This window comes from Diorhabda carinulata, chromosome 10 (genome assembly GCF_026250575.1).
Source record: "Diorhabda carinulata isolate Delta chromosome 10, icDioCari1.1, whole genome shotgun sequence".
NCBI lineage: Eukaryota > Metazoa > Arthropoda > Insecta > Coleoptera > Chrysomelidae > Diorhabda > Diorhabda carinulata.
The window spans coordinates 6,525,835-6,546,375 of NC_079469.1; the positions used below are offsets into that span (position 1 = coordinate 6,525,835).

The 20,541-nt window shown below is 32.0% G+C and overlaps 1 protein-coding gene across 2 annotated transcripts in view; it reads right to left on the reverse strand.

The window, feature by feature from the left end:
• LOC130898871 (ubiquitin carboxyl-terminal hydrolase 32) overlaps positions 1 to 20,541 on the reverse strand; it is a 29,254-nt gene that overhangs the window by 3,872 nt on the left and 4,841 nt on the right. Inside the window, exons 2-18 of one of the 2 annotated variants that reach the window (XM_057808449.1) lie at positions 11,520 to 11,751; positions 11,155 to 11,379; positions 10,879 to 11,094; positions 10,714 to 10,820; positions 10,277 to 10,663; positions 8,968 to 9,253; positions 8,741 to 8,880; positions 8,031 to 8,645; positions 7,688 to 7,974; positions 7,443 to 7,631; positions 6,308 to 6,410; positions 5,988 to 6,254; positions 5,433 to 5,479; positions 3,338 to 3,437; positions 2,823 to 3,066; positions 323 to 548; positions 47 to 232 (exon numbers count right to left, since the gene is read on the reverse strand). In XM_057808449.1, coding sequence (XP_057664432.1) covers positions 47 to 232; positions 323 to 548; positions 2,823 to 3,066; positions 3,338 to 3,437; positions 5,433 to 5,479; positions 5,988 to 6,254; positions 6,308 to 6,410; positions 7,443 to 7,631; positions 7,688 to 7,974; positions 8,031 to 8,645; positions 8,741 to 8,880; positions 8,968 to 9,253; positions 10,277 to 10,663; positions 10,714 to 10,820; positions 10,879 to 11,094; positions 11,155 to 11,379; positions 11,520 to 11,751 — 3,857 coding nt within the window. Of the gene's footprint in view, positions 1 to 46; positions 233 to 322; positions 549 to 2,822; positions 3,067 to 3,337; positions 3,438 to 5,384; positions 5,480 to 5,987; positions 6,255 to 6,307; positions 6,411 to 7,442; positions 7,632 to 7,687; positions 7,975 to 8,030; positions 8,646 to 8,740; positions 8,881 to 8,967; positions 9,254 to 10,276; positions 10,664 to 10,713; positions 10,821 to 10,878; positions 11,095 to 11,154; positions 11,380 to 11,519; positions 11,752 to 20,541 lie in introns of both variants that reach the window. The other variant, XM_057808448.1, reaches the window with a different exon arrangement.

Here is a 20,541-nt window from a genome sequence, read left to right on the forward strand (position 1 = left end):
AATAATCATAATATGGTTTAATAATTTGTTTTCAGATTTTACTTACTAGAATAGGTGGCAATCTCCAAATTTGCATTTTTTTAGTGGCAGGTTGAAGATTCTGACAGCTACTACAATGATATTTTGCCTCCAATCTTTCTTCTGAAGTAAAAGCTCTAAGACAATAGTCTAAATCAATTGGTTCGGCATGCAATTTTCTACATGTTGCCACCGATTCATGCTCCAACCACATCTACACAAATATAAAAGAATTAATCGAAACGATTGATGATTAAAGCACATTAAAAATAAATAACTCCTTATAGAAATATTTATTATGTACCTTCTCTCGGCTTGTCTGATATCGTAAATGGAGTGCTGTATGATCCCAGTCGATTGAGATACACATGCTGTTCAAACTGGATCCGCACATGTTTATTACTAGTTCTTCTGAACAGGGGATGATACAACCCCTACAGAATTGCGTCCAGTGACATAAGGCGCATATCTGACCACCTTGTAGGACGGCCTTTAACGTAAACGGAAATTCGTAACCTAGAGAGTCATCACTGTAACAATAATAACATTTAATGAAAAAAATGTTTATTTCTACTTCTTACATATTTTCGTGATGTTTTGTTTCGATTATAGGTCTCTTTTGATAGAAAATCAGCTTATCAGCTATTTTCTACGATTTTCTATGAAAGAAGACCTAAAATCAAGACAAATTATCAAGAAAAAGAAAAATGTTAATTTTATCATATACAATATTTTTCAGTACACAAAGAATTTTAAAATAAATCTTCAATCACACTTTCCTACTACACTCCGGGGTAAAGTAAAGTTAGGAATCCAGTATAGCAGTTAAGTTTCTTATAATTTATCGCAATTTTTTAATGAACAGTACACTGGTATATTGGAATTTAGTTCGCCAGAGATTTCACTTTGATATTTCATTATATATTTTTTATTAATTTTGTATGTTTTAAATTTCGATCTAACATGTATATTACAAAATGAACATTGAGAATAGTCGAAATACTACAAGTTTTTAACAAGTAAACAACTTGGAAAATAAGCATTAGAGTAGAAAATTGTAGGGTTTTCGGGGAATCGTTTTGGCTTCACAGTCACTCTGCACTTATATCTATTTTATATAGATATTTTGTACAAGATTCCACTTCTCATTGTTCAAAATGCGTAGACTTCCTTCCAAATGAGGTTATTTTTTGGAGAATTTTTGTGTTCTACTTTCCAAGGTATTAATACTACTCCTTCAAGGTACTTAAGACTTAAATGGGCAGAATATTTGCAGAGTAGATGCTTTGCTGTTTCCATGGCTTGTTCGCAAAACCCGCAGTTGTAGTCCTGTGTCATGCCTATCGTCTTTAGGTGATGCTTGATGGGGAAGTGACCCATAAAAAGACCGACCACCAATTTTATGTCGTTTCTGATCATCACGAGAAGTTCTTCAGACTTCTTAGCTGATATGGTTATGAATATTTTGGATTGTCTTAGTCCTGGAGTGTTTCTCCATATAATTCTTTAGCCATCCATTCAGTTCAGTATCAATTTGACATCTCATGAGGCCACAGTAGTGCTCTTGTCCTAGAAATGGAGTTGTCCTTTTTTGGCAAGGTTGTCTGCTTTCTCCTGGTGAGCCACATTAGAGTTACTTTGATTGGGAACTTACACAGATAACACATCACTCAATAAGTAGTGTGACTAACTAAGAAAAATAGAGCAATACAATCATTACAACGCTTTTGCCTCAAAATAGGCTTCATATTCAGCAATTGCTTCTTCATTCTTCATAGCCAGTAGTCACTTGGAGACAGCTGGACTATACGGTAGATGAGGAAGCAATTCGAAGTGTAATTCGTTCAAATTAACCATCGTTGCTATCGATTTGTGAATCGGTACATTGTCTTGGCGAAACAGTGGTTTTTTCTTCGATATATCAGGCCGTTTTTCCTTGATTTTTGCATTCAAACGATCCAAAAACTCTATGTGGTATTCGCTATTGATTGCCTCTCTTTTGGAGATAGTCGATGAACAATATGTGCATCCCCAAATATTAAAGCCATAACCTTCCCAGCTGACTGGGACGCTTCGGACGTGGTTCACTGGTAAGCAAAATTTAATTTGAAAACCTTGAGAATCCCTCTCAATGATCAGAGGAATTGAATAACTGTGTGATAAATTAAAAATCAATTGGAAAGAAAGAATTGTGAAACTAAAGAGTTTTTAACAATGATAGCAATTGATTCACAAAGCCAGATTAATCATAATCAATAGATTAGTACATTTAACGAGGCTGGTTAGGTTATGTTATTCTTCTTACCCTCAAAAAGTTATCCAATATTCTAAACTAAATTGGACCGGGTTTGATGAATCTACAAAAGTATTCGAAACAAGGAAAGATAAGTTCAAATTCCAAATGGAAAGTTATAAACCTAAATTTTTGTTTAATATTTAGATTTTTCGAATAAAAGTGAAAAACCCGATGTTACAAATCGAAAAAATTTTGTCAAATTTGAAGTACACATCAAGATCAGGCAGTAATTATGAATCCATAAATAAAGAGATGTCCTATCTCAAAACTAACCAGAAGAACGATAAAATTGTACATAAAGTGTGATGTTACAACAATATAAATATATAATGCAAATAGAAAACCCAAAAAACTGAAAAAAAACAATAATAATAAATGTAAATTTGATCAATATTTCTATTGTACATTATGAAAATTTCACTTTTCATCACAGAATGTGGATGACTTTGTTTCAAATTTGTTTATATATAAAAATAAAAATCTAAAGAAACAAATGTGTGGTACCCACCAGTCGGTTGCATGATTGGGTTGGTCACTTTGTGGTAAAGGGCTTAATAGTCTCGTCACTTGATTCCAGACACCTTCGTATAAGCTTTGACAGGTAGTTTTATCGTCGAATCCTAAAAGTAGCGGCATCCCGAACAAACTGGGTTTGGTTTTTTGTTGCGATAAGAAGTAAGTATCTTGTCGGACGCATTTTCTATGAACAGCAATAAGATAAGAAGGACACTTGCGTTTCGAATCGGAGGAAGCTGGAGAAATAAAATCATTTTAATTGTTAATATAATTGATATCAAAAAAAATAACTTGACGAATGAATGGAAGCAGAAGGTAGGCTGACATGCTGGATCGGAGGTGTCATCTATGTATAAGATTCATATTTGCCAGTTTTCATCCTAAATATATTGATTTATATTAAAAACTGATGATGTTTTTACGAGAGTTATCAATATCAATGTTAAGATACTGAAACAAATATGAACCTTTGGTGAAACTACTACCCGCATTTTAATTTCTACAGACCTGAGGCAGTAGATGTATCAGAATGTACAGATATTGAGGATTTTTTATAAGATATATTGCTTATCCTAGGTTCCACGTTTTCCTGTTTAGATCTGTTGTTCTGAAAAAATAAAAAATATATCGTTTGACAAATCCATATGAATAATTTTATTTTAAAAAAATCGTACATCAAAACAACAACACTAAAAAACGAGAAAATTAAGCCTCAACGATTTACTATGCAACAATTATAAACAAATTTACACTAATTTCTTAAACAGAACAGAGCAAAAAAATAAAAATATTTGGTCAAAAAGTTTATATTTGATGTAGATAGAAAAAAATATCACTGGTATCATGTTTTTAATTATTTATATCTTTTTGAGGACAAAAAAATTAGTGATAGGTATTTTTATGTAGATGCCATCACCCGAACGGTTAAATTAGAAACATTAACAAATTATTACAAAATATAAATAAACAAAAAATTAGTTCATTATATTATGTGAATGTTAAAATGTTTCTTTATCGAATATTTAGTACTACAAAATAGCTAATGTAATTGTAAATTGTTCATTAAAATTACCAATCGTCGATACAATCAGATTGTCATCCAATTTATTAATATCAGAGTTTAGATGCTCCTGTAGTGTCTTGGCTGTTTAAGTTGGAATTTCTGGAACCGTTGCTGATATTCATACTGAACATACTATTGACACTACCATCACACCAACACTAACAATTACCATGGCTGACGCGCGTTTTAGTTTACCTTCAGTCTCTGAAGACAATAACTTAGTTATCGAAACGGTTATATTATAATGTTATATGGTAATTGTGAGTTTTGGCGTAAACAATGCGTTTAGATCTTGGCAATTTGTGAATTTGCTTCGAATCTAACTTCTACACAACGGTAGTCATTTGCACATCTACCTAAATTAGTGACTTTGTGTTTTATCTGCAGCATAATTGATTCGATATCTGTTGCCTTGATTGCTGTGTCATCGGCTAAGGTTGATGTGAAAGCATAGTTCGAACATTTGTTATGAATATGAGATACAGAACGCTGCCCTGAGGTAATTCAGATTGTATGATATAGTAATTTGAGTGGGTACCATCATGTCAAACTTTGTCGAACGCCTATTTTATGTCGAAAAATACTCCAGCACACACTTTTTTTCTTAAAATTGTGTTCTTTTAATTATGTTTACTATTCTGTTTACTATTATGTTTATGTGAATAATTTTGTGGCAAGTACTTGGAGAACTATGAACTGCTTTGAAATATTTCCCAAAAATATGAAGTTTTTAAACTCAAATGAACAATTTTGGCTTCTCAAATATTTATTTCGAAGAAATTTTGTTTTTATTCTCTTTTGTATTAAAAAAAATTAAAACTTAAGACAATAGATGATTCTTGACTATGAATTCCATCGAAGCAAACTACATTAGTCTTTGCTCTAGGACACCATTTTGAATCAATAATTTTTTTTTAAATATTTGAATCAAATTTAAAATAGGTTGATATAGAACTACAATTCTAAAGTATCTGCAAAAACACTACAAAAGCTTGTAATTTAATTAAACTCTGGTAAGTTTTCTAGGAAATCCATTTATGCAATAGATGTTCAGATTTCTATCATGTCAGAGAACATTTTATAAGATTTGAATTACTCTGTTCCCTTTGTGAAACCAGTACCATATAAAACAGTACCCAAACATTACATCTACCAACAAGCTATTACAAATTTAGTACCTCTAACTACCAAAATTACAGTGCTGTATGAAATAAAATTTAATTATTTGACAAAATTTTCAAATAAAAAAATAGCACTTATCCTTACTGATTTCAAATAATTTCCAACACAACTATAGTACGAATAGACTTGATAACTTTGAGGTTATAACATCGTGTTAAAATTATTCAAAAGTTGGTTAGATTTTAAAAACGTAAAACGTACACAATTTATTATGAATCAAGATTTTCTATTTACACAAATTAATTGGAACAAAACACTGATAACGTTAAAATTTAAAATAAATAAAATGCTATCTGGGTACGTGCATACCTTGAAGCATAGAATGTTGGGCATGCATAGGGCCGAACCGTGGCTTACCTCGGGACTTCTTGCCAAAGGACTATCACATATTTCCACCTCCACGTCTGGGAACAAAACATGTTCAACTATTATATTATTTCCAAAGCATCAAGTTTATAATACAAACAAAATGTGAAATTATTTTCAATAGGATTGGTAACATATAACAAAGTTACAAATGTTTCTTAAATTTATTATGGAAGCCAACACATTTTGTAGTGCCAAAACTTGATGCTTTGAATGTAAAATTATAAAAAAAATATTTATAACAATTTTTGCAAGGTATTGCCATTATAAAATTTAGCTTAGTTGGCACTCCTGATTATTAACTCCCTGGAACCATTTTTACAGTTTTTCCTGTTCTTTTTATGTGCACAATCACATAAAGGATGTTTTAGCATTCCAGTTGTCGTAGTACATGCAAAAATTATGCAATTATTGCAAAATATTAAGTTAGGATATTATATACGACAGTGGCAACCCTGCTAAAATCAAGTAACATAAATGTAAATATTGCCTTACAAAAACTACACTAGGAAAATATAACATTCAATTATTAATTTATATAAATACCTGGTTCGATCTCTATTTCTGCCTTTGGTACTACTTCGGTCGTTTCCGGTAGCTCATAGGCGTACAGCTCCATGGCGGTGGTGGGGTTTATTTTAGCATCGTCTGCGGGAATGTTGCATATCTGACTAAAAGCTACTTCTGCAACCAATAATCTTTCCGGTTTTATTCCACAGATGTTGGACAGATGTTCTTTAAGATCCAAATATTTGGCTTCAGATTGAAGACGCATGCCATATTTTATTGAGCATTCGCCATTCAGCTGAACAACTACAAATTCAAATTTATTGAATGAGAAATTTCAAATGGTATTGAAAACCTACCCAAAACTTCACATAACGTGTAACTTTCCATAGGTAACGGAAGGCTGAGTACATTAAATACGTCGAAACGTACAGATTCGTGTCCGCATGTCTGACATGTTACCTAAAATGAGAACATTCGTGACTTTTCATGATAATTTGTCATTAAAAGTTTCTTATCTTCAACTCAAATAATCGTTACTTCTATTTTCTCTTCTCGTGTTATGTTTCAAAGGTCATTACTTGTCGCATTTAGTGAAAGTTAGTTTCAGCTCCTTATAACAGAATAAATTTTACATTGGACAGAAATAGTCTTAGTTTTGTTGACTTTGAGATATTTGTTGAATACCACATTTTATACAATGAATGAAAAACCTCTTTGTATACAAATTAAGCTGCTTAAATAGCAAACTTGTTCAATTTGCTCTATTTTTATTCTTCGTAAGTATATCAGTATTGGTTTTGCTGTGTCATAACAACGTTGTTTTTTACTGTCGATGTTCAGTGTTTGGTTATTACATAGAATATCAGTAAGGATTTCTATTTGTTGTTCCAATTGATTCCTGACCTTTTATCCTCTGTTTTTTTCTCATTATCTAGTTTATTACACACTATTACACAATACATCCCTGTCTCACTCCTTTTTCTATTTTGATTTGCTGGGGTAATTGCCCTATCGGTTAAACTTATAATTAGAAAAATATTGTTAAAGAATTTGTTCAATAGATGGGAGGGGACAATTCATCAATAATTGTTTTCTCTCTATTTTCAAGAAAACGAGAACTGCAATGATGTCAATTGCTTCATAAAGGTTAAAAAAATTTGAAAATGGAGCAAGGAGTGATTTAATACTTGAAAATCAGAAAGTATTGAACAAAGGAGTTCAAGCAGTGTTTTAGAATACTTTAAAACCTAATCATTTGTGCACCGAACTCTTTTTAACGTAAATCAATTAGTGTGATCCCAAGCAAACACTTATTTGTGGAAGTATCTTGATTATACAAAATACCAAACAACCTTAAGAATTTTCCTTCCTGTTCCACTTATCAGTGATAAACCAAGTATTTTATGATATCAAGTTTTGTTATAAGAATAATTTGTTTCAGTCATCAAATATATTTTTGTCGAACTATTTTTTGTTAATTTGTTAACTTACTTTGCTTTTAAGTTGACCATAAAATAAATCGGTAATGATAGAATGATCCCTAGATAAATGTTGCTCCCAAGCTTCTTCCGCCACAATTTCATCAGGTCTACCATTACTATCTTTTAGTTCTGTGTATTGTTTAACTGCTACCCTATTCAAATCTTCGTGAAGAGCATCCAATAACCAAGCCAACAGCTCCTATAAGATATTCGATAAGCCAAAGATATATTTCTTTGAAATAAATAGAATCTCACTTGTGAATCATGTTGGCCCCCGTCTTGAAAATTTGGCGAATGTTTGGTAACCAAGTACCGCAGTTTAAGCGGCGCTACGCTTCTCGTGGAACCCGCCCACAATTCTTTAACGAGTTCCGCGTATCTTTTAGCTACGGCCCCTTTTGATCCTGATGGATTTGTAACGTTCAATTCAGACAACATATTATCCCTTCTAAAATAAAGCGTTAAAGGTCTAGTATTAGATACTGCTTGCAAAGCTGCGTTCATAAAACAAGTATTTCCTAAATTGTGAAGGCCGGTAGCACCTAGAGAAAATACAAAACTTAAAATCATTATAGTATGTATTAATAACGTAAATTACCTTCTGGTAAAAAAATCGTGGGTCTTCTTTCGACACTGAGACCAACTTCGTGTCCTCCACCAGCTACCAACTGTCCCAATTCCTCAGGCCACGTTTGATCTTTATTTCTGACTTCTAATAATACTTGTTCCCCATCTACAATTCCCAGTTCCTCCAAAGATGCAATATCGTCGTCCAAAAGTCTCGTGGAATTTTCTTTGAGCAACCATAATCTGGCATCTTCGATTCTAAGGTTTAAGCGATGGCACAAAAATTCGGTTACTTGTTGTATAGTAGCCAATCTAGAAAACGCTGCCGTATGGGCCAAATAACGTCTCGGACTGGCATTTACAGCGGAAGTTAAACCTGCCGTACTTAAAGCGGCCGCCCCATATCCGCCTACTACACTGCTCCAAGAAGCTGTGCTGATCCTTTGTTGAGCATGATGTCTGAGTATTTTCAATGTTCTGGGATAAAATTCGAGTTCGACATCGGATCGTCCCGGTGGCAGGATAACTTGCCGAGGAAGAGGTACTGGACCTCCGTACCACATGGAAAGAGCTTTCCACAAAGATTCCGGAACTAATTCGAAATCTCTATGTTCTGCCAAAGGTACATCACGCTTTAGTCGCCCACCTGGAACGAATCAAAATAAAAATACCTCAAATTTTGCAATCAAATAAGGCAACAATTGGAAGGGACTAACAAAATCAATTTTTATTTGAGCTTACCTTCTCCAGTTAACGTTGAAACTTTGTAGAATGATTCTGCTATTAAATTGGAATTGTCTATTGGTCCTGGTTGTCCTAAACTTCTCTTAGGTCCCGTACCCGAACTACTGGATACTCCAGAACTGGAAGAAATACTGCACCTACAAGAAGTGTTGGTTTTAATAAGCACCGGAATTTGGAAAAAAACTAAATTTTAATCGATAGAAAATTATTAATTCGAGACTAACCTGTCACCTCCACGTGTGAGTAGATCCCCCATTGATTCCATACTGTTAGAATTAAAATCGTTAGATGTTGACGTATAATCAGTGGTATTACTTATAAGACTTTCATCACACGCTATTCCTTCTTCGATGGGTATTCTATTTTCATTACGACAATTACATATATCGAGATTACTACGAGGCGCCGAAGTATAATTTAACCATTGTTGCCACCAATCAGAAGAAATGAGATACCAAAATTGACCTACGTGGAAACCGCGACGTTGCTCTCTCTCCAACCAACCCATCACTAACAAAAATCGTTACTTGTTACTAATTTGTCAACTGAATTATTTTTTATCAATAATTTGAGATTATAAGTAATATACATGTCTGATTTTTATACATTTCAAGTCTATAAAGGATGAAAATGTCTGTTTTTATAAATGTAAAGTCCATAAGAGATGAAAATGTCTACTTTTATACATTTTAAGTCTATAAAAGATGAATAATGCTGGTGTTGATACATTTTAAGTCTATAAAGAATGAAAATGTCTGTTTTTATACATTTTAAGTCTATAAAGAATGAAAACGTCTGCTGTTTATACATTTTGTGTCTATTAAAGATTATCATGTCTGAAGTTTATACATTTTAAGTCTATAAAGAATAAATATGTTTGATTCTTATAGAATGCCAGATTACAACGGATAGAAATGTCCATAGTTATGTAATAAAAGATTAAGAGAGATAAAGCTGTTTGATTTTTACTCATTCTAAGTCTATAAGGGATAAAAATGTCTGATTCTTATGCATTCCAGAACAGGGAGGGATGAAAGTGACTCATTTTTATACTTTTTTGATCTGTAAGGGATAAAAATGTTTGATTCTCATAAATTCCAAGTTTACAAGTGATTATAAGATCAAGGGGGATAAATTGTTCGATTCCTATTAATTCAAAGATTAGGAGGAATAAAAAGGTCAGATTTTTATACTTTCTTGATCTATAAGTGGCAAAAATGTCTGATTCTTATAAATCCTTGATCTATGAAGGATAAATATGTCTGATCCTTATAGATTCCAAGATTGAAAGGGTTAGAAATGTACAATGTTACACACCAAAAGATTAAGAAAGATAAAAGTGTCTGATTCTTAGTAATTCTAAGTCTATAAGGGATAAAAATATCTTATTCATATACATTCTAATACATTCCAAGATTATAACAGATCAAAATGTCAGATTCTCATGAACAATATTACACTAAGCAAGACTATAAGAAATTAAATGTCTCATCCATGGCAAAAATAACAAGAAATACACAAATCTCATTTTACCTATCTCGTATTCATTGTGCCTGCAATGAGGTCTGAGTCCTAGGGATACATGACAAACTTGAAACAACAATTCCAACAAAGGTGCCACCAAACTGTTATTTTCCACGCTCCAAACTAAAAAATCCTCCTGCGCTAAACCTCCTTTATTATCTAACTTCGATTGGAGACAAGCTAATATTTCCTGATGCATGTCTCCACTATCAGACTTTGAAATTGGCGTCGTATCGGTGAGTAGATCCTGTTGTTTCGGTGGAGATTCCGAATGAAATTGTTGAAAATAAGTTAATTTGTTTTCATTAGCTACTATTATTAAAGTTTGTGTCATATGTTGGACTTCTTCGGAATTTAGGTAAGAATCTCTATCCATATCGAATATTTTAAAACAAACTGAAATGAAAAATGTTATAGGAAATAATATACAGAGTACTTGAACTTACATTTCATTCTCTCGACCATTGGTCCTCTACATGCGGCCGATATACCACAGCACAATTCTTTAAAATCCACATGATCATCTCTATTTACGTCTAACGCCAAGAATAATCTGAAAATTATTTAATTCATAAAAAAATTATTGTTAATAATATTATAGTCACGCATACCCTTTACAAGCTTTCAGAGGTACAGGTGGACATACTCGAGATTTTAAGCAATTAAAATCCAAATTAGAGGTAGCTGAAGATGATTGTAAAGCCCAAAAACATTTTTCTAATTCACAAATATCTTGTTCCTCCAAATGAGTTACCCCAGCCAAAGTTTGGTAAAATGTTGGTGTTTCCAGTTCAGAGCTTAATGATACACAAGGATTAGCCAACAGCCTGAAATCAAAACAAAAGCAACGGTATACAAATAACAATTAAAACAAATTATTGACTTACCATTTTGATAGTACGGTACATTCTTGATTATACAATATCCATGCCTTAAAGTCATCAAAACTAACTTTATCCTGATTACTAAAAAGCGATTGGACAGTACGTTCCCAGGTGACATTTATTTTATTTTCTGTAAGGGACAAACCCCCTTCTATTTGTAAGGCAGTCTTAAATTCACTTCTTGTTAGATACGTAGCTGAGTCGTTACAATAGAGAGTCCACAAAAATCTGAGAAACAAAAAGATTTACTCGAATAGGAAACCAATTAACTTCAAGTTAAAAATTTGAATTTTAAGAAGTAAAATACAATTTTTTCTAATTTTCAGACATGTGAGAAGTTTTTTTGGTGCATTGAGAATATTAATTACTTGATTTTTTCTTCCTGGGTACCCTTGGTAAGCAAAACGAGTCCACAAATGAGATCTCTTAGAGATGTACCTCTGGCAGTACCTCCGCACGCAGTGTACAGCCAATCTGCTATAGTTGATGGTACACCTTCGCCTAGTACGTTCTGAGTAAAAGCGTGTCGACTCAACCATTGTCCGCCATTGGTAAGTCTTTTGAAGGTTGCACATACTCGCCTGTATTCGGCATCGGACACTAGAAAAAAAGTTTCATAAAATCATCTACCACAGGTAGTAAGTCACAAACGATTAATATTAATTAACTGGTCGTGGAGAAACAGAGGTAATTGAATTAATGATAATATGAAAACAGCATTGAGGAAATAAGGATAAAGTTATAGGGACTACTGGACACATTTACATATTGTAGGTAAGTGGGTTTGCACTATAACCCTACTTTATATAATCATGAATAAGCAGATAGTAAGAATGTGTGGTTTTAAAAAATTTTTAAAGCCACTGCTATTAACTTTAAAATATAATTGTCGTACTAATGACCATACATTGGCAATTCCACATTGTTAATACAAATGATTTATCATTTGTTATGTATATTTGTTTAAACCGGTTTTTTGGTAATTGCTGTTTACACACCTGACAAGCGTTTCAAAGAATTTGTAAGTAAAAAAATTAAATTGACACCTCCAAGGTACAATGATATTTCTTAAAATATATTTAGTTACAATATTTATATATATATATATATATATATATATATATATATATATATATATATATATATATATATATATTGTAACTAAAGCAAATTTCCTAAAAAAATAAATGAAATATAAAAATTCTACTAGGCAACTCTGTGATTAGATGGCTCAAAATTTAGAATAATTTTGGTACACACATTGATTCAGATCAACGATCTGACTACAATTGACTATATTAAAAAATGTGCATTTCTGCGTCTTAAACATTTTTGTATTTTTTAACTGACTCACAAAGTTAGGTTATGAATCAAAATAAATTCTTAGACAAGAAAAGATAAAGCTTAAGGATAAATTATTCAATAGTAAACTGTTAAAGAGGCTGTAGATATATCAGTTTATTTAGGTAATGGTTAATTATTCATATTTAAGACTAGTTAGGAATTTGTATACAAAGCTTTTTTTTAACAATTTTATGAACCAGTAATAACTACGAGAATGGCCCAACAAAGAAAACACAAACATTTTGGAAAAAAATATATTTATTTTTCAATGTAACCTCCTTTTAGCTTCATACACTTTTCCCAGCGATTTTTTCAAGTCTGGAAAACTAAAATAATCCGAGGAGGCTAAATCTGGCGAATAGGGTGTATGGGGTAGCAATTCAAACTTTAATTCATCAATTTTGGCCACTGCAATAACGGATGTGTGAGCTGGTGTATTTTCTTGATGAAAAGACACTTTCTTCTTAGACGAATTCGGCCGGTTCTCCATTTTCAGTCCATCGTTTTGATTGTTCTTTTGTTTCGCAACGCAACGGCGCAAAAATTCAGTTTTATTTATGTGAAACATTACCAAACACTCGATGGAAACATTTTAACGATGCTGTTTTTGTTCCATTGTGAGTAAACGCGTCAGTTATCTTTCGTACAGCTTTCTCATGTCCAAATTTACAGTTAATACGCCATGTACCACACTTTCTGAAATGCCTACTATGTCTGTCGATGATCGTCCAGTACCGCTTTGTGGATTTTCTTCAACATTTCTGGAGTGGTCACCTTATTTGGTCGACCACTGCGATGTCAATCTTCGCAGGTCGTACGGCCTCGTTTAAACTCTACTACCCAATATTTCACTGTTGATAACAAAGAAACAGTCTCACCCAGAGTAGAATCTAGTTCAGCTTTTACATAAAAATATTGTATCACATAACGATGACCGAAACAAATACTAAACAACGTGGTGTCTTCAAACTTGAAACATATGCTGTATAAATTGTGTATGTCCTTTCTAATAGATTGGTATTTTTTAAGCAACTACCGCCATCTCTAGGTCAGGCCAGGTAATTCTGGGACCATCATCGTATACTATGCCAATTGTGAAGCTGATTACTGAAAATCAGACCGAGCACACGAAGAAGAACATAAAGGACTTTTAGGAAACTATAATAGGTAGATCACCTAACAGCTGATTGGTAACCTATCCTAATCCAAAACGATATTCAGATCACAGCTTCCGAAGGTTGCGTTCGTTTTTCGGACAAAATTTTAAATTTAAAACATGATCTATAAGAGCTTTTAATTTTTATTAATTACTTTTTTTCTGAGTTAATTCTTTCCTGATATTTATTTAGTTGGATAATAAATTCTAGATGTTTAATAATTGTTAATGGTCAGTTATCAATGATTTATTCCCTCACACGGATTTTTGCATTAATACTAGTAGGCTATTTTCATGGAGAAATAAAAACCACAAAATTCAGTAATCTATCAATTACGATGCGACCATTGTTACGTCTAGTATCGATGTGAATAAATTTTGACTGGGCTATCGAATTTGTCATTTATTCTTTAATGGAAATTTAAATGCAGTCACCATTTCAAGAAACAATTCCAATCATTTTACGTTTTCGTTAAAATTCTTATTGCGTTTAGCAAGGATGTAATTGTAATAACATTAAAATGAACAAAAGATCATATGCTTGTAATGCTTACGCATATATTATTCTATTGAATACAAAATTTTGGTGCTGGAGCCCAATAATGACACGGATTCATATAGTGTAGGAAATATCCTATTATTTTTGTCGAGTCTTCCTTAACCATATAAAACGAGTGCGTCGGCGCGACGTGAGTCAGTTGAGTCGAGTAATCGAAGCGATACGGTCGGAGAAGCGTTTTAATTATACTGCGAAGTAGTGATTGTGAAGGTATTGTGCATTTGTTTGTGCCGTGCGCGTGCCATTTCCATAATTGTTATGATTTTGGCATAATGTCACAAAAACGTAAAGTCAATAAGAAATAAAGTTAAATTGGAGAGTAAGAATAAGAAGTAAATCAGTCCATAGATTGTATTGGAGAATCTTGATTAATAATAGAAGTCAAATAGATAAATACGAAATAAATGTAGAGAAGTAACCAAATAAATGAAAATTTTTAGAGAACTAAATTGAGGAACATTAAGCTTGGTGTTCCAGACATCCAGTAAAGGTTTTAAAAAAAAATGTTGACAGAGCTAGAAGTGAATTATAATGTATTTATATAATATGTCGGCAGACATAACAGTGTTTCTTTATAAAATCGTATGATTCATATTAAAACATATGAAAAGGATAGAAGAAGCAAAAAATTTGATAATAATAGCAGAGGTTAAAAGAAATAGAGGTATAGAAAACTGTAGAAAAGTAGCAAAACATAGAGAAAAATAGGCAAAATTGCTTTGATACTTGGAAAATGGAAGGTAGTTTTTTTGTATTGAAACCAACAGCTTCTATCACCGTGCGGTACCAAACTCCGACTGAAATTTTCAAATTCAATTACATAAATGACAGGCTGTTTCATTTTTAAATTTTTCACTTTGTTTTTCAAACATATTTGCTATTAAATTATGACAACATGTACGAGGTGTGGCTGTTAGGCTGTTGTTTAGCCCGAAGCCTACTCTTTCGAATGCGATATCTACCGTGTCTGTTGACAAACCAATGTAGCCGTTCCTTCGTTTGTACAGCGGCTGTTTTTTTTTGTTTTGCTGTAAAAATTTCAAAACAAACTTGGAAAAACTGCAGCTGAAACTTATAATTTATTAAAAAAAGTATGGCAATTAATAATTATCGCGTTTTGACGATGGCCAAGGAGATGTTGAAGATGATTCACGCTCGGATCGTCCTTGCACGTAAAAAAACGGATGAAATTATCGAAAAAGTCGGTAATCTTGTTCGAACTGATTTTCGACTAAGTATTTGTGCGATTGCTGAATCTACAGGAATTGACAAAGAACGTGCCTCATTCCGCACTGTGCGTCAAGAGGTTTCTATCAAAAAACAACATCCTAGTGTTAAACCATCCACTTTATTCGCCGGATCTTGCACCGTGTGATTTCTACCTCTCCCGCTAAGATCAAATCTGCTTTAAAAAGAACAATATTTGAGTCTGCTGAAGCTGTGAAAGAATAAGCGGCACGCGTCCTGAAGGAACTGTCAGAAAAACATTTCCTGTACTGTTTCGAACAATGGAAGATTTGCAAGGAGCTATGTAAGGATGGACGAGGGGTATAATAATTAAATATACGTAATAAAAATCAAATGTTTTATATCAACAATCTTGTTATTCAATAGCCATAGCTCGTACTCCATGTTCGTAAAAAAATTTATAGTTCTGTTTTGTCGGAAAACAAATATTTAAGATTTTTTGATTTCTCTAACAATAAGATCGAGTCATGAGTAAACTTTGTGGTATGCGGTTAGAATGTGAATGAATACCAGTATTTATAGTCCAAGAAAATGGGTCTACAAAAGCGAATTCCTGATTTTTTTCATATAAGTTACTTTAAGTGTCTGAAAATATATGTTTCAAAAATATTATGAAATTTTATACAAAAATGATTCTTTCAGGTTTTTAGCTATTACTGATATTTATAGAGTAAGGGTGGGTAGAGGTTAAGGAATGACTATTACAGCTGAAAAGTTGCGGTTTTAAAAAACGAACATCATAAAGTTTGATTTCAGAAAAATGTTTGTAAATTGATTATAACGAAAATTCAATAGTTCAAATTTCGTAGTTAACCACTTCGTTCAATCGGATTTTTTTTTAAATAGCTCCTAAACTTTTTTTACATCGAGCGATGTAGTTAAAAATGTAATTTTAATTTGTTTATAAACAATTAAAAAATTCTTTGAAATTAAATCAATGATTTTTCACATGTTTAAGTTTTTTTTTGACACATCACAATTTTTCAATCAGTTGTGATTTTTTAAGACTGTATTTATCCTCCCTTAAGCTCTGTAAATATGAAACTCCAAAAGAACTTAACTTACAATGAAAATTCAGGAACTTAACCAGAATTCGCATTTTAGGATCAATTTTCTTGGACTATTAGTAAACAATTCACAATACAAAGAAATAAAGAAAATCGACAGAGTGTAGTATAAAAAGATTCGTTATAAACCTTTTTTTAACGTGCTAATGTATAAATAACTAAATAATTATAAGTTTGTTATCATTTCTTGACGTCATTATTTTTTTCTTTTCAAATTACATCAGTTGGACGTGTTCTGACATCGAAGGATAAATGACACATTTATAATTCATGATTTAACTGGAAGTATGTAAATTTAATATCGACAACTTCTTATCAAATTACTATCAGGTTGTTTTACGACACGGAAAAAGAAAAAATTATGTAGTTCTACAATGTTATTACACATTTAATATACAGAGTGAGTTTTTATGTATGGAACGCCTCAATTTAATCGGAAATGGCTTCTACGATTTTTATAATTTTTTGTGCGCAACGGTCTTGTGATACGGCCGGTATTATGGTAGTATTAACATTGTTATCAGATCTTTCCTTTTTTCGGAAAAATAATGAATTTCAAATACACCACCACTACACCAACCCTCAAAATTACGCTATCTGACGCGCGTTTCGATAACCAAGTTATCGTCTTCAGAGACTGAAGGTAAAACAGTTTACCCAAATGTCCTTTTAGTTCTAACTTTGATGTAGAGTCAGAAATGTTTCACTTTAGGCCTCAAACGTCGGTTTGAACTAAACTACTAAGTTTTTTTCACGTTTTACTGATAAACCTAGGTTTACACATTACCGGCGGTCTGGGGGTAGTTTAAACTTCAGTTTAACATGAAACTAAAGATCCGAAACTAACTTTTTCACATTGATTACATTTATACAATATTATAAAGGGTTTCGGTAGAATGATTGAAGATTTACACTTTATATTTGATGAACTCGACGATGATGATGAAGAAATTATCAACATTGTCGATACACTGAGAAAGCAAAAAGTTATTCATTCTTTTTGTGGTTGTACGAAAAACACGATCGTGTTTGTTATTTTCATCATTAAATTCGTTTGCCAACTACCCCCAATTTTTTTTTCTTTGTATTTCTTCACAAGGTTAACCAAGAGTACTACTTCATAGAAACTGCACGATTTTTTTTGTTCTTCATACAACTTTAGTAAACAATTTTACTTTAAAACAAATATAGGAAAAATTTTGATTATATTTGTGACATCTGACAGAAAAATGTCTATTTAAACTAATCTTGTTTATTCTTGGTTTAAACACACCATAGTTTGAATTTAAGTTTACTTTCCAGTTTTACCCAAGCACATTAAAGTCTCGTTCATTGGCAAATATATATCAACTATTTGGAAATATACAGGGTGTTGCGGGATGCAAAAAATTCGGTAGTGAGTAGATGACGTGAAAATAATGCTGTCACATAAAAAAATTTTCTCGTACGACCCCTCGTTTTTGAGTTATAGACCTTTAGATCAGAAATCAGAACCTATACTTAAGTCTATTTTCTAAAATATAAAAAAACTTCGTATTGCTGATCAGAGGACTAAAATCCAACAAGGTGCCACACGACCCTCTTTCTTATTTAAAATTTTCGAGGTGGTGCTATTTTCATACTGTTTAAATTGTCAATTTAAGAATAAAAATCGACCCGTTTCAGTTTTTTTGCATAAAGTAGATAATAACGCTAAAATTGAATTTATTCCATACACACACACACATAAAAATGTGTGCTAACTGGGGTTCAGTTTTTGTTTTCTCTTTTCGGAAAAATAAAAAAAATTCAGGACTGCTTTCTAACAACTAACCTAAATATTTTCAATCTTTTGAAATCTCAAAATCGCTCAATCACATTTATCTTAGATTATAGTTATCAATTCGTTGTTCGTTAAATGAGTCACAGAAATTTCTGGTGATCAGATAGCAATATAAATTCAATAAAATAATAATCATAATAAACTCGAATCTTATCTTAAAAAAAATAAGACAATATGGGTTAATTTTATATATGATAAGACTTATTGTTAAATATATTAATTTCTAAATAAAAGTTTATGATTAGCCTATTTCACATGATATTTGTCTATAAGTCTCATCAGAGTTTGTAATGGTTGTTGTCAGGGGCGCAACAAACCAACTCTCAAAGGGGGTATCCAGCGAATTCTTTATATTGACTAAAAAATTTCGATCGGTTGACTACTTTTTAAACGCGGTTTAGTATTTCTCTAAAGCTTTGTTCCAGTAATTAGAAACTTTTTTATCAAATATATTTCGAGATTCGTCAATTTCATAGAGAGATTCTGAAAAAATTTTACGGTAATTTTATACTTTCACGGTCCCCTCGTTTTTTTGCTCTAGAAAATAGAAAAATCATTTAGATGATTTTTTTTTAAATCTTCGTTTTTATAGCGGATTTATTAAAAAAAATATGGGAAAAAAATGAAAACTTAATTGGTTAGGTTAGGTTAGGGAGGCGGGTGTGCTAAATATTTTCAATTTTTCAAAGTTAACTTTTAATATTGTATACTTATTGTAAATAAGCGATTTTAAGAATGTTTTTGTCCATATAACTTTAATGATTATTTAATAAAAAAGGTACAAGCGATTATATGTGAGAAAACGTCAATTTTAAGAGAAATTGTTATTATTTTTTGTAAAAAAATGATAAATCAACATTTTTGTATAATTTTTTTTTCAATTTGTTCGTTTTTTGTGTAGATTATGAAAAAAAAGTTAAAAAACAATTATACGTGAATGAACATGAACATTTTAAGCCCTAAAACCAATATAAGTTTTCATTTTTTTTTATTCCCATAATTTTGTCGTAAATCGGATAATTTTTAGATTTTCTAGAGCCAAAAAAACAAGGGGAAACCGCGAAAGTATAAAATTACCAATTTTACATATTACACTTAATCGTGGTTTCTTCATAATCCACGTAAATTCTTTACACAAGTGGTCTTGAAAAGATCAAGATTTTTCACCAATTATGTGAACAATTAATTAAAGTCAGTGCTTTCACTACCGGGATTCATGATTCTAGCTAAGCAGATTTGTAACATTATAAAAGCACCCTGAGTTACATGAATTTGCCTGCTTGATTTAATTTCAAAATGGGTCATTTTGTTTTGAGGGAAACATTGAGTGGACGTTGTTGCGCCGCTGGTTGTAGCCAAAATAAAAAAAGTGTAAAAATCAATTATTGAATATAATTTTCAATTCCACCCCACACCACAAAGATTTTATTGTACAAAATGCATAATATCTAAACTCTCTTTTGATTCGGAGTTCTTTGTAAAGAAAATAAGGATTTCTTCATCTGCAGTTGATACACCTTCGGAAGTATTAGATTCCCAAAACACTCGTAACATAACAATTTATTTTCAGCAGGAAAATCATTTTTAAAATTGTTATAAAAACAACTTTCCATATGTTCTTCTTTGTATGTTTTCACATACTCATACACTTTTGGAAACATTTCCAATTTTTTTTTTCACATTTCTGCTCTAAACTCCAATTTTCCATAGAAAAATCCAACTCTGTCACTGGTATTCAACATATAACCGTTTGTAGCTTAATATTTCTGTAATATTTTACATCGCGTGGTTGACACACAGATGGCGCTGCCATTGTCAAATCCATATGACGTTTATGAAGTACCAACTTTCAAAAGACTATGTGTAAAATATTTTCAAAACAATTTATCATAGCTTTATGATGAAAAAATACTGTACAAGCTCAGCAATGGCTTCAAAAGTGTTATCCGGACTTTGCTCCATCGAACCTTCTGGTCGTCCGATTGAGGTGATTACTCCAAAAAATATCAAAAAAATCCACAAATTGGTTATATCTAGTCGTAAATTGAAATTGCATGACAGCAGAGACCGTAAAGATATCAGAAGACAGTGTGCTTACAATTATGCATGAACATTTGACCATGAGAAAACTTTTTTCAAAGTGGATGCCGCGTTTATTAACAGTCGATGAAAAACAACAACGTGTTGATGATTC